This window comes from Streptopelia decaocto (assembly GCF_964273445.1).
Source record: "Streptopelia decaocto genome assembly, chromosome: 4".
Classification (NCBI taxonomy): domain Eukaryota; kingdom Metazoa; phylum Chordata; class Aves; order Columbiformes; family Columbidae; genus Streptopelia; species Streptopelia decaocto.
This window is the reverse complement of record NC_138658.1, coordinates 9,049,611-9,064,852: the sequence shown is the minus strand read 5'-3', so window position 1 is coordinate 9,064,852 and position 15,242 is coordinate 9,049,611. Positions and strand designations below refer to the sequence as shown.

General features: G+C 44.7%; 1 protein-coding gene across 4 annotated transcripts in view; it reads right to left on the bottom strand.

Moving 5' to 3' along the window:
* Window positions 1–14,821, bottom strand: part of ANK2 (ankyrin 2) — a gene marked incomplete at its 5' end in the record, with an annotated part of 366,277 nt that extends 351,456 nt beyond the window's left edge. For all 4 annotated transcript variants that reach the window (XM_082051544.1, XM_082051555.1, XM_082051526.1 and 1 more), the window contains one exon: window positions 14,636–14,821. In XM_082051544.1, the coding sequence (XP_081907670.1) occupies window positions 14,636–14,707 (72 nt within the window). The remainder of the gene's footprint in view (window positions 1–14,635) is intronic.
* Between the last annotated feature and the right edge of the window lie 421 nt (window positions 14,822–15,242).

Genomic DNA, 15,242 nt, shown 5'->3' with positions numbered 1-15,242 from the left:
ATTCTATCATTAAGCTCAAAAAAAACCCCATGATACTGTTGCTCAGCAATTTTCTATGACTGAAATGAATCTTTACGCTAACTCTACAAAACCTCGAAGAAGAAGAAGAAGAAGAAGAAGAAGAAGAAGAAGAAAAAAGACAACAACACACAAAAAAACCCCACACAGGTGCAATACACCCATACTTTCAGCAGAAACTGTTATGGGAAAGAGGTGTCTAAGCTGTATTACTGCTGGAATTTGGTGATACACCAGTTACACTCAATGTCACAAGCTACTGCAGGCACTAGTCAAATCAAAGCTCAGTGGGACAACAGAAGGAGCAGAGGCTGGTCATCTCCTCAACCTCCAAATGCCTCAAAGGAGAGATTATCCAAGAGATTTAAATAATTCTATATTAGCAAAACTTAAAAAGGCAAATCAACTACCTTTCATATCTGTGGAAGCTAACATCAGGTAAAGGTCCCTGCTTATATTCACCCCTCCAAAACAGGCAGAGTAACAAGCAGGCTGACAGGTGCAGAGAATACCAAACTATGTTTAGTTGCAGTGAAGGTTGTGTCAGGTCACATTACATATAACCAGAGCTTTCTACTCCCCCACCATCACACTTGTAGATGCAAAGGTTTGCACCTCACCTCTGTATCATATTACCAGTAGCCTTTCTGGCAGCTTGGTTATTTCTTAAAATTACAATTATAGACAAAAGAGACCCCAGTTTAATCAAGTGCAGCCAATAATGTAAAACCTTGACAGGGGTTTCTTATGCTTTTGTATCCACTGGTACATCTGGCTGTCACCTGAAAAGACGACTAGAAAGCTGCAGAGCCAAGCCCAGCCAGTGAGAGGGCCTTAGCAGTGGAGCCACAAACAACTTTTGGGGGAATATGGCACTACGCAACACTTCAGGTTGTCTGGTGGGATGTGTCCACTCAGACCTTGCTGGATGCATGTTCTACCATACACAGACAACCCAAAGTGTCCAGAGATCTTGTCAGAAACACACAGTAAAAGCCAGAGTCCCCATAAAGGGCTGCCCAGCATCCCAAGTTGCAGTGCTCTTACAGAGTCTGCAGAGAGATGCTAAGACCAAGGTCAAACAGCCTGAAAAGTTAAGAACTTTAACAGAGCTGCAATAGTGTAGTTCAGACACAGATGTCAAGACCAGGAGCAAATAAATTACCTGCCAGGAGTAGTATTAGTCTGGGTGATAAGAGGTTATCACCCATAAGCCAATGCTAAATAATTTAATCTTATAAAAACGGAGTAGCAATTGATTTTCTATGGTCCCTGCCCATCAACTTATCAAATCTTAAGAACACACCCAAAACGTGCCAGACAAAATGCTTTTATATAGATTTCATACACATTTGGTTTACTAAATAAAGATTCTCCTCTTAGAGCTGAGCAAACTGAAGGGGAACCAGCGGTCACTGGAGCCAACAGGAGTTTTGCAGAGGTACTTTTACTTTCAGGTGTTTATATGCGACTCTTCTTGCTCATTACTTGCTCTGACTTACTCAACCATCATTATGAGACCCGTAAGACTGCGCCCTTTTTGCCTTTTAGTGCCACAGAAACTTAAGATCCTCTGTTGCTCTTGACCCCTTTTTTTACATGTAAATAATTTTCTCCAATTGCATCCTTAGAACTTCATAATTACTCTAAAAGAATTACTAGAAATCACATCTGTTGCTTTGGTTTTTGTTTCAGCAATTGATCCATTGTGATGATTATTATAAAGCAAAGACTTGTTGAAGATAAGTTTTCCCCTTTAATACAAGATTACACATATAACAGCTTACTATTGCTATAACAGAAATGAGTGCTCAAATAGCAGGAATGTGAGCTCTTGCTCTAAAGACCTTCCTAAAATTACTTGGCTGTTTGCAAACAGCTACATAAGAAAATTCGATCTGGTGTCTCAAATGAGGCATTCTGCAACGTTCAGCCTTGGAACTGCACTTCACTCATGGAAGGTTTTGACCCAGCAAGGAGAGAGTCTCCTACCCATTACTTCCAGCATATTATGGTCCTCAGGAACAGCACTTTCTTGCTCTCAGTAAAGCCTGAATAAGGTTGTGCTGACATACTTGCTTTTGAGGGGATGGAGTGGGTGTGTAAAAATAGGATTGCAATGGCATATTTTCATCAATTACTGTCATGCATACTCCTAATCCCTGATGAAGGACAAAGTCAGAAAAATTCAGACCAGGAGAAAGGAGGGGTGCCAGCCCTATTTTCTGGGGGTTTTTTAGGTTTGCTCTGACATCATCCATATCATAGAGTCCCAAAATTGCCTGGAACATCTACCTCATCAAGTACCAGTCAGCCAGGAGACAGCAGAGTGCGTACAAAGACAACAATGAACCCAGCAATGATTCAAGGTAGAGCATTTCCAGTACAAACCTCCAACTGCTACAGACATAATTCTCAGAAATGCCCTCATTAAAGGGCAGGTTCAGATACAAGAAACTATTTGTAGGAAGTCCAAGACTAAATTATTAGTGACAGGATCTGGATCTAAAGTTCTCAAAGCTTACAGCATTACAAGAGATGTAAATGCAGCATGTGACGCCCCCGTCTGCTATCCCAGGCGAACCAGCTGCCTTTGGCTTCTGTGCACTGACCAGCTGCTGCTCTCGGCAAGAGCTAAAATACCGCCTTGAATCGAGGCCAGGATACCAGCAACCAGCCTGAGCAAGTTCGAGTTCCCAGAAAGCTCTTGCAGAGTCACGAGAGCTCTACTCACAACAAAGTCCTGCCCGTTTCCCTGCCATCTCCTGCGCCGCCCACACGCCCGTGCACAGAGCACATCAGAGGGGACCGCGGCCCCCGCCATCCGCCGCTGGAACCAAACGCGCATTCCTCAGAGCAGCGGCGGCTGAGGGTCATGGATGACCGAGTATTGGCAGCCATTCCACACACTCCATTTCCCTCCAGGAGGAGGGAAAGCTGGATTTTAGAAAGATAAAAATAATAAACAAAAAAGTCTTGGAGGATTCACATAGCTGTAAGCACACTGAAACAGAGTACAAAGGACATTTCGAAGAGCTCTGGTCACATAATCTAACAGCCAGTTACTAGCTTAGATCAGATACAGAACACCTTAGTTCAGAATTAACTGCAAAGTTATCTTAAAACACCCAGATTATCTTAATTAATAAAGCAACATATAAATAAAGCTCAAATTAAGAAAGGGATGCATTTCATAAGGCTTCTTACCAGTTTTCAGCAAGGACAAGTTTAATTCTAAATACAGTATGTAACTTGTGGAAACTTGCCTTGATTACCAATGGTCAAAACACCATTGAAGGAGAACTCCTGAAAGTGGAGGTCAGCAGCTTCATCACCTGTAGCTGCCATTTCGTACACACCAATAAAAGATAAGGCAAACACTTTTCTAAAATGCTTTGCAGGGGCATGTGAGGTGGCAATGAGTGAATCCTTGTTGCATAAACAAAGATTCCTTCAATATAGGAAGTCTCGACTGCCTCATTACATACTGCACTCTTAATACTTCACAGGAACAATCTAGTTCTGCAGATAAATCAAAACACTCTAGGGCCAGACAGAAACAAACCACCACAATCCAAAAACTGCTCAAAGACAAAAAAATAATTGTCCTTTGAGTACCGTGCAGTCCCACAGCTCAACACAGTCCATTTTTCTTCATGTTGAGAATCTCAGATGTCATATACAACTTGCCCAGAGCTTTAGCTTGACTAAATCTAAAAATGCAGAGCAGTTGTACATAATTGTTACCAGCAGTTATGGCACAGAATGAAGGAAAACAGATGCAAATATTATTCTAGGATATTATTAAACAACTGTCAGAAAGCACATATTTAGACAGTATTCCCCAAAGCGACTCCTGCAAACCCTTCAGCTCTCTGAGGTGTAATTTTGTGTTCTGAGGCGGGGGGAGATTGAAGCACGACTCTAACATTACTGCCATAATCTCATTAGCAAAGCTACCATGCTACTGCTACTGGCTGCCCATTGAGGATTTAGCAACCACAAGCCTAGTTTGCATGTTCAGCCAATTATCAGAAAAATGTCAGGATGTCAAGCGCTCTGCATTACTTAATTATAATACATTAAAATTATGATCAGAAAAGAAATAATTTTTGCTAAATTGAAAGAAAAGTTCCACCTTAATGCAGTATCAGTTCAGAAAATCCACAGCACTGTTCTTTTAATCCATTTTCTGGACAGTATTACTCCTGACACTTCTAGTTAGTAAGGCCTGGCTTTCAGCTCTAAAGCTTTCTGACAGAAACTTTGTCAGATAATTTCAGCCAGATGCCCGTTTGCATTGTTCTAAAAATCTCTGTGCATCAACAGTGCATTCTGAATATAGCTTTTTTTCCCCACCCAAGTTCATAAGCCTCCACAGGGTAAAAAAAGAGCAATTTCTAAATCCCTACTTAAATATTTTCATTTTTTGAAGAATGTGAATAAAGAGTGCAGAATATGGTTACATCCTGAAGTCTACACTCTGCTAAATACAACAGTTCCCAGCTTAATCACGGTCCCAGTAAGGACAATCTGGCACTTAAGGAAAAAAGAGAAAGAAAGGACAGCAGACATCAAAAGAGAACATATTGTGTTTAGTTGGTTATTCCCCCCCGCTCCATTAGTCAGTCCTTTATTGACAGTTAACTAGGAGACTTCTACAGCCCATTTACCAGTTACTGTTTATAAACATAGAAGAGGTTTCTCCCAACCCAAACACACACCAGCAGAAGGAGAGGATGCCCAGCTAAGTTCCCTGATCACCAGCAGAGCATAGGGCATATTCTCAGTGACTGTAGTTTGAGACAGACACCCAAGGATAAGCTCAGATGTCAAAATTCCTTTTCTGTTGCTATAACATCAGCCTCATACATACCATCCAGTGATATCACATGCACACTTTATAAAGATCTAACCTTGGGAAGCAAGAAAGCTACAAATATTAAGAGTGACAAGTTGTGTTTCCAGAAAACATACATAATGATCAGTATTTAGCCCAAAGAAAGGTCACAGAGATTGTTTTGAGGGTGTGTTTTGTTTTGTTTTTTTTTTTTTTGGGGGGGGGGGGGTGTGGGAGGGGTGGAAGGGCCAGGTTTTTCATCTTGGTGAGTTTGGAAGGTTTTGTTTGTTCGAGTTTTTTTGTTTTTGTTATTTGTGGGTGTCCTGGTTTCGTTAAAAACAAGTTTCTCTTTCAGTAAATTTTGCCTGTCAGCTAAAGCTTTCATATTAACTGCATTTTCCTGGAGAACCAGACACGTGTTTTGGTAGACCTAGCAATGCAATGCAAACTTATTGATAAGCACAGATGGACATCTCGCGAGAGGGGCAACGAGAAACCGGTGACCAAGAAACTGACCAACGGTGTATAACATTCCATTCACGTGAATACTTCATATAAAGGTGGGAGATCACAAGGATCTCGTCCCTTTGCTTTTTCCCTTCTGCTTATGGCCGACATTAGGAGAGGATCTTGCTGGTTGTCCCTGCGAACTGAGGCCAGTGACAGACTGAATCCAGCTCCGGTTGGCTGCAGAGTCCAGTCCAGGACTTCGGGTGCCGGCTCTGCAGTTGCTGAGACTTTCAAGATTGGTTTTGTATATTTTGTATTATTTTCTCTATTCTTATTAGTAAAACATTGTTAATTTTTCCAACTCTCTTCTCTCTGTCCTCCTTTCCCTCCCGATCGCCTGTCCTGAGTGGGAAGGGGGGAGAGGGAGGGGCAACAAGGGGGGGAGTGGGGGGGGGAGAGGAGGTTAACAATACATCTGCCAGGGTTTTATTGTCACCCCACAATCTTAACCCTCGACAGTGGGGTTTTTTTACTTACTGTTAAGAAGCACTATTTCTCCACCACTTAACAGCCGAGTTAGGTTAGACACGAGGCATGCAGTAGCTATTTTTTGCAAAGCAAGCTGTGGTATTTGTTCCCACTCTTGTCCGAGCACACCCCAACCAGAGCACACAGCCACACAAAATGGCGGACAGCACCACAACCCAGAAGGTTCCGTGTCCCACACCCACCCAGCCCCTGAGACAAGAAGCATCCCCAAGGGCTCCTCAAACACATACACACAAATTAACACCTACAGCCAAAATACAGACTTGGGTAACCCCATCACACATAAATCTTGTAAGGGAGGGAATCCCCAGAAACAAACAATGAACCCCCCACACACACACCATACACACAAACAAAGCAAGACCCTCCCAAACACTCCACTCTTCCTAAGATATATATATATATAAAATGTATTTGTATATAGATATACATATATCTATTTATATACATATGAATTAGAAAGAACGCAGAAAAACTCAATAGCAACCACATAGTATCAGAAGAAACATAGTAGTTCTAATCCTGACACAGAAATCAGCATCAAATTCAAATGCTTAACTCAATCCCTTTTTCTTAAACATTTATATTAAAAGGAAAATAAAGCTCTACCTCTGTGATCACCCATGAGCAGCCAGCCTGGAACAGCCTCTCCCCTGCACACAGGAAGGCAGCAGCTCTGCTAATGCAACACTTTCTGCTGCTTCTGGCACCTTCTATGCAACGGCCGTGTGAGGTGACCAGGTGCACGAGTTACAGGGCCCGAGTGTGACAAGCTGCTTCACAATTAGCAGCAGCTGGGTGTAATTACCACGGCCCTTAAGCAGGCTCCTGGGCTGTGAGCAGGCTGCCACACAGCAAACCCCTCAGCTCTGCCAGCAGCTGTGAGGGGGTAAGAGGTCAGGCCAACTAAAAAGTAATAAGAATATTTTCTCTGGGACTCTAAGTGGGATGATGCCCCTCACAGTTTGCGGTCCCCTTGTGTGGCTGAGCTAGCCTCTCCTCATGTCCCTAAAGAACCAAGCCAACTGTAAACACATGTATGCATGTGCGAATAATATATATTATCAATATATTGACTTTGGTGGAGCACAGTGAGACTTAACTGTTCCTGAGGGCTGCCTGCCATCAGCCAGGGCTCCCCAAGCCCTCCAGGGATGCTGTCCCCCCAAAACCCCCTCAGCCTGTGTTCCAGCAGCAGCCTGGTTGGGTTTCAGTGGTTTTGCTCCTCAGCACAAAACTGTAATACAGCTCAGCAGCAAATGGTCTCCTGCTCTAGTCTGCTGGGTTTATTTTTGGGGGTGTTCCAGGCTGCCCAGGGAATCACAGAATTGACTGGGTTGGAAAAGACCTCAGAGTCCAACCCTTGTTGCAACTCCAGTCCATTTACTAGATTGTGGCACTAAGTGCCATGTCCAATCTCAGTTTAAAAACCTCCAGGGATGGTGAGTCCACCACCTCCCTGGGCAGCCATTCCAATGCCTGACCACTCTCTCTGTAAAGGTCTCCCCAAGGAAGCTCTGTCCCTTTGAAACATACAAACTCATCAACTTCTGTTTTTATTTACTCAGGGAGTAAGTCATAATATTTGCACACCACCTTGTCAATTCCTTTCCACCTGGTTTAGATACCCTGAAATTACACATACACCAGGGCACCTGACAATATTTACTAAATTAACTCAGTCTGGGAAGATGTTTAATGCCTATTGCCTGGTACTCAGTGTACTTTTTTCCTTTATTTTTTGCTTTTCCCCACTCTTTTCTGTAACTAAAACACTAGCTCAGACTAAAGTAGTTTTCATAACAGTGACAAATTTTTGCATGCATTTTCTGCATGAATCAGGACAATTCACCACAGTTCCCTCATTTTAGAATCTCATACATGACTGAAAGGGTCTACTAATTTGCAGGATTTCAGAGCGCTCCTTTGACTAAATGTAACCTATCCACAGTCATGCAGTCTTGTAGGCTTTACATGTTGGTTACTGTGTGTCATGGAAATGGGACCGAATATAAAGGATTGGCTGTAATTTTGCATTTACCAGATTTTTCTTATGGAGCATTTTTGCTGTTTTTTTCGAAAGCTCCTGTATCTCCATGGCTTGCCTCAGGATTGTTTAGAGTATTCAGGTGACTGAAACACAAATACACTTTAAAAGATTTCACCTTCCTTATATACACACACTTCTCCTCCAGGGATTAGATAATTTCCATGCAGTCCAACCATATGCCAAGGCCCAGCCCCCAGGTGATAGGATAACTTTGCCGCGGTAAAGACCTGAAGCCAGAGCTTTACCTTTAATCTCTGCTTACAAATTCCCTTCACATTGGCTGGGAAGCAAGCTTTCAAAAATTACCATTTCCCTTTTCTTGACTGTGAGCCTAACAAAACCAGCAGTGTGGCAGAAGTATGTTTGTTACCCTACAGTGTGTTATCATATATTGTGATTCAGTTTCTAATTATATGATCACTTAAGCCTTTTTTTCCAGAGCCCAATTCAGTGTAAAGGGCAGGCACAAAGGGGACAGAATTAACACTGCACGGTCCGTAATTCTATTAGTTTGTAACTACTAAGTGCTTGACTTTGCAGCCTAAATAACACTGCAGCATAGTAATTTTTATATGTAATATAGATGCATGTAGTCATTTATGCACTAACTGTAATTACTTTTTTCCTATGTTACCCTACGTCTATTATGCAACAGGTTCATTATGCATTATGTTTCATCATTTAAAATCAGTGAGAAGACATATTCCTTTTTTTCCTTTGATATGGCACACAGGGTTCACTGAAATAGAAATGTGTGTTTTGACAGATGTTCTCTTTACTCAGTGCTGTGACGCCTAAGCAAGTATTTCACTATGCTGATTTTCAAGTCATTCTAGTTTGGAACAAATGACTTCTAATCCTTCATAGTAGCAGAAAGTAAGATTAAAAATAAGCTTGAATCAAATTAAAGTTCAAAGAATCCTTGAAAATGGGGAATACAACCTAATCTATTTTTTGAAATTATGGAACTAGAATCCATGCCAGCCAAGCAGTGAAGGCAAACAACATAGTGTCCAAAGCAAAGCTACTGCAAGGGTGGGCTGGGAGGGACATCAGTCCAAACCACCCAGGGAAGAGAAGCCTCAAATATCCTCAAATCCCACTGTTAGTAGGGGACAAAGAACGTCCTGCAGTAGGAAAAGCCTGGGACTGTGGCATAAAGAGCACTGGGCTAGAAAAGGCAGCACCAAGGCTCTCCAAGTAGCATATGAACAGTCAGTAGAATGAATGGTCCAGAGATCATCTCTAACATTGCAGTGGCATATGGGTTTTCAGGAGCATTATTCTCCTCTTTTACAAGAGAAAAATTTAAAAAGGGACAAAATCCTGTAGAGTTGTGGGGGGAAACTCCTTGAGAAAATAAAACAAAAACAATAAAACTAGTTCCTGTAGTCCCACACACCAATCAAAGTGTTCCCAATAATAGATTCTTGTCAAACCCCTAGGTGGAGACCTGATACCAATTAGAGCATATCTGTTGAGTTTATGTAATCTGACAGGCTAAAAAAACTGTATAACTTGACCACAGAGGTGATTTGCTATTGCATCCAAGAGTCACAGTTGGCACTATACACAAGGCCAGACAGACTCCTTGTTTCCAGTGATCTCAACTGCTGGTGGTGACTTTGGCTCTTCCAGTAATGAGGTACTGGGTAAAATCTGAATGTCCCTCATTCTTCTCTCTTAAGTACTCAAGTGAATGTCTTGCTTTCATGGTTTTGCAATGCAGGACAATTTTGCTACAGAAACACCCCTGGAGAAATAGAATGATGGGAGCTCTGTTCTGCATCTTCCCATGTCCACACCAGCAGTCTTCTTCTGAACACCATGGTGGGTCCTCTGTCTCCAGTTTTGGTTCTCACTCCAAGCCATGAGTTCGGCACCCGAGAATCCTATATGTCCTCTCGGACATATTTGGAAATCCAGCCACATTTGGAAAAAAAGAGAGGTTATATAGGAAGAAAGAGGCCTTCTAGTTCCAGGCATCATTTTACAGACAGGTCTTTTACCATAAGAGAATTATATGGAATGAAAGGATTTCAGGGGGATCAATAATGGCGTGACATCAGGAAAATGACTAGGTGGCCGCTGTACATTGCTCGATGATAAGCAACTTCAACTGAGATCAGTTAAATCACAGTGAGACACTCCTGCACACCTTCTTTTCACATCAGGCAATGGATTAAGATCATCAATTTATTCATGCGTGCTCAGAGGCACAGAACAGCAGTGTCTAAGTGCCATCACAGATGACGCTGAGTGGGACACAACGGGAGAACTGGTTTTCAAACAAGGTCCCCAGTCTGAGTGATATGGGAATCCCCATCTCAGCCTCTTACTCCAGACAAGACAGAAAGGGTGTTTACAGCTGCATGTATCACAATCCAGGCAAGATGTACAACATATGTTTAGGCATCTGTCTCTTTATTTCATGAAGAATGTTGAAAGGTTTGTCCTGATGCGGTGCAGCAGAACTCTGGAGCACCTAACACCTTCACAAAACTGAAAACCTATTTCTGGCCTAGCTTGACCGTTGACTCTGTTTCTATGGCTGACATGTCATTTCTAAGCTGTCTATACGCTGAACTGCTTGCACAGTATAATACATTTAGATACCTCTACGTCAGTTTAATTTTCACTTTTCCCTTTAGAATGCAGTGAAGTCACTAGATACAATTCAGCCCTTCAAAGCATCTACAATAGTGAGAGAATATTCCATCTCTTCTGGTAAAAGTGTTCTTTAAATTCTTCACTAAGCCATTGTTTAATACAGTATTCGCAAACTTTAGCATTGCTGATCTGTTTGTCTTCAACACTCAGCTCAGATCCAAAGTACTAAACCACCCTAATTTTATGTTGCCCTGTAAACAGTATAATTACTGTTGTACATATTTCCTGTTAATGAGTTAGGCAGCTTGCAATTTCAGTGGACTAAAAATATTTCCTAGGGAACAGTTAGTTATAAGGGTTTATTTTTGCTTTATTTTACTCCTAGAAACACGCTCTTATAAAATCACAGCTCCAAAGTAAATAGGATTCCTCACTGAAATATTTTTGTCATTTAAAGGACCAGAACTGAACCATATTGTGATCTTGATTATCCTTTAGTACCTGCAGTCATTTCTTCCTTAGTCTGAACAACTTCTAATCCATTAGTTAGGTCACAGATCCATGTCACAACATCAACACAGCATCCCAGTATTTCCCTTCGATATTATTTTTGTTGCTTTGTTTCTTCTACAGATTGAGGGTTGTGATACAAGACACTTAGTATTTGGTTTGCAAATTTTATTAGTATGGTTGTATATTTAATGTGAGGATAAACTGTTAAACTTTCTTTTAACAAGAGAAGTAAAGCCTTGATAACTAGAAGGAAAAACAGTGAAAATAACCCATACGACTACTAATGAAAGAAACAACATCCATCCTATTCCAAACACTGTGGTCTCCAATGGTGTGATTTCGGAAATTTACGAAAGCTTTGCTTTTTGTTTGATACATTCTTAGGCTTTATGTAACAAATTTAACTGGTATCTGAGTGCAGTACTTGATTCAGCAAGGGATACTTTAGGCACAGCCTAAATGGTACAACTCAGGTGTTTAAGGTAAAATACAGTTCTTACTAAAACAGGTTCACAGGTAACAGATGCAAATCATAGCTTCAGTTCCACAAGCACCCCCCAATATATATTTAATATTAAGGACAGATCTCTTAAATTAACTGAAAGACATAGTAAAAACTCCACAAATATAACTTTGGTTCAAACAGCTTCTTCAGCGACTTTTGCCATCAAGCCAAAGGACAGGAGTAGCTTCAAGGACCTCTGAGAGGCCTCAGTGTAGCGGGAATTCAGCATGTTGCTGATTTCAGTTTTCATTAAGGGCTATTGCAATGAGTGTGTTGTGACAACAAAACAGTACAATGGTTTCAAGCAGACATGTTCGCTTCCCTTTTGTTTTCTACCCTCAAGGATACTCTCCTTCCCTCCCAAGGAAGCAAGAGATGTTTGGTGAAGTGGGAGGCTGGTAGTGATTTATAGGAAAATTGCTTGACTTTGGCCATTGTTGTGTTCTTCACTTTGATCTCGAGTGGCTCTGTGCATTTATTCACGCACTTTTAAATTCCTGTGAAGGTCACCCAATAAGCTGTATGGGTGCTTTCTTACTGAAGAGCAGCAAAAATCCAAATAAATACTAGACCCTACCACAGCCATAGAGCAGAAATATGCCTGCCAAGGGATTTCTTCCTAAATGCAATTAAAAATATTTCTAAATATAGAATGGATAAAATGCATGGGAAGACAGTAAAACAGCTGTAGTAGTCAATTTTCTTCATGAGTGATTTCCACATACTAATTCAGGATATTACATTGTCATTTCATTCTCATGTAAAATGAATAACCCTATGAGAAATCAATTCAGATTGCTGCAAAGCGCTGGACTGGAAAGCAGAAATCATCCCATGCGAACTGTCTGCAGGTGGGTGTAATTCTGGCAGCTACCACAGCCACTGCTGGGCAACATCGTACATCACAGCAGTAGATGGCAACGAGAAACACAGAGCACGGCAGCCTGGGTTTGCCACTGGATTTTCAGGATCCTTGCTCAGAGGTGCATTTCAGCGCAGGGCGGGGGCTGCTCTGCTTTGCCCCTGGTTACAGCAGCTCCAAGGACCTGCTCTGCTAAGCAGGGCTGTGTCAGTCCTGTCTTGTTTTCTCCAGCTTCGGGCATCGATCAGACAAAAACCCAGGGACAAGAGTGGTGGCACAGGAAGCCACCTACAGTAGTTTCTCCTCTCAAAAAGGTCCAGCTTTTCTCTAGCAACGAAGTGCACCCAAGGCGTGCCTTTGCCCTCCTGGCCGCCTGACTTCTGCATCACCTTCTCAATAAAGCAAACTGTCCCCACGGTTGAAACTACTGAGCTGAAAGCAGCTTGTTGGTCTAGCAGGGCTTCCCGTCCCTTTGTCTCCACAAGCAGTTGCAACCACTTGTTATTAAGCACTATTAACAGTGGTAACTGCTTGCTATTATAAATAACTGGAAACCTCGTGTTTCCCATGCTGCTGAGGAGCGAACCAAAGGTCTGAAATGAGCAGGATCATCCCGGGAAGGGACTGTCACTGAGGGTCTCATCCGCTGCTTGGAAGGATGCCGCCTACCTGGTTCCTGTGAGCACACTGAATATATAACATGCAAACAAAATGCAGATTTCATTAGGATCCCTGGTCTGGGGAGTCTTTGTGGCCTGGCCTTTCCTTTACTGTCTACCTGGACTTCCTCTCCTGCTGGTTCTGCCAGTTGCACATAGTAAAGATTGCCAAGGAATCTGAGTGATCCCTAATCATTTTCCTCTCTCCTCTCTCCTAAACACAAATTTAGCTACACTTTTTCCCTCCAGTTTCCAGCAGGGGAGGGAACAGGAAGTGCCAAACTACTTGGGGGTGAGGGGAGGATGTTCTTGTGGTTATTTCCAGCCGGGGTCAGAAGCAAACCCACACAAAGGCCTTTTTGCTTAAGTTATCCAGCCCAGACTTCAAGTGCGTAACAGGGCTGACAAGTTTAGATAGGCATCCAAACTTTCAGACGCAAGTCCAAACTGCAAACCCTTCATATTTCCTCGTCAACCACACCACTGGCTTCTCAATGAAAATGAAAAAAAGAAATTAAAAAAAAAGATGAAAAGATGGTATTTATATTTGGATTTATGTTTGAGTAAATACATACTATTCTAATCTGATTATTCATCAGGAATCCTCCTTTGCAAAAGCTTTTTATTTATTAATCTTACTGCAGTAACATTACAGCCTTAGCAGGAAAGAGCAAATTGAACACACCAGTGCTGTCCCTCCGTTTCTGTTTCTCCCATTTTCAGGAGACACAAAATGCTCGTAGCATGAACACTCCAGGACCCCCAGCAGCTCAGCAGTTTTGCCCCTCACCGGTGTGGGTGCTGACCCAGCCAGGCAGAGAATGTCAAACAACCTCTGTGACCAACTTCACCGTTCAAAATGTAAATTAATGCAGCAGCCACCGCAAACCAGAGCTCTCTTCTAGCAAGAGGATAGATGCAATCAGAGAAGTGTTGCAAGAGCGGGAACAGTCGCTTGAAAATTGCTGCATTACGTTAATTAAGATTTTATTCATGCGTCTCGAAGCGCTCTGCTCCAGCAGTAATGCACCATAAAGCATCCCGGTGCACCACCACTGCTGCAGCCATATGAAGTTACACACACGCATGTGTGCGCGTTCCTCTGCGCGTGTGACTGCACAGGCACACCTGCGCAGGTGCGCTGCCTCAAACAGTGTCGGCGCGGCCGGGGGGGCTTTTGTTATTTAACGGGGATTTGGTTTTAATTGAATGACAAGCAGCGAATGGAAAAGCATCCGTCCATCACTGCCGGTTTGCTTTCGGGTCGCTCAGGTCCCAACACTTCCGTTCCCACTCACCATCCTCACCGCCCAGGGGGGCTGCGGCTCCCCCTCCCCGCTGCCTCGCTCTCCCCGGGCGGCGGGAGGTCGGGGCGGGCGGGGAAGCCGCCGTGCGCCCCCCGCCCCACCAGCCGCACCGGCCCCGTCCCGCAGCCGCTCCCCGCGGGCTCCGCCACGCGCGCCCCTCGCCACGCGCGCCCCCCCACTCGCCGCCGCACCTGCCGCCCGCGCAGGCGCGGCCCCACGCGGGGAGCGGGGGCGCGGACACGCGTGTCGCCGCCGCCGCGGCGCGCACCCACCTGGCGAAGGCGCGGCGGGCCGGCGGGGGGCGAGGGCCCGCCTCCCGGCGCGGGGGGCGCGGGGGAAGCCATCTTCTCGCCCCGCGGCTCCTTCCCGCCGGCGCCCGCCTCTCCTCAGCCCCGCGGCCCGCGGCGCCCCGCGGCCGCCACCATGCCGGGGCTCACGGCCCCGCGCCCGCCCCGGCCCCGCTGGCCGCCGCGGGGGGCGAGCGGAGGTGACCTTCCCGAGCCGGCCGGCGGCGGTGCCGCTGCCTCGGCGGTGCTGCAGCGCGGCCGCACGCCCGGCCCCTCCGCGGGTGGGGGTGCGTGTGTGCGGGAGGGCGCGGAGCCGGCGCGGTGCCCGCGGGCGGCGGCGGGTGCGGGGGGCGCGGAGGCGGAGGCTGCCGATGAGATCACGGACAGCTCCGCGGCTGCCGGCGAGCGGGCGGCGGCGGCGGGAGGACCCGCCTCGTCCTCGCACACACACGCACCGCGCTCACACCCACCCTCCCTTACACACGCCTAGGGCACGCACACGCAGCCCCCTCACCCCCACCGGCACACACCCTCGGGCATGCACACGGACACACGCACCCTTCGCACACCCACACCAGCATCCACACGCACA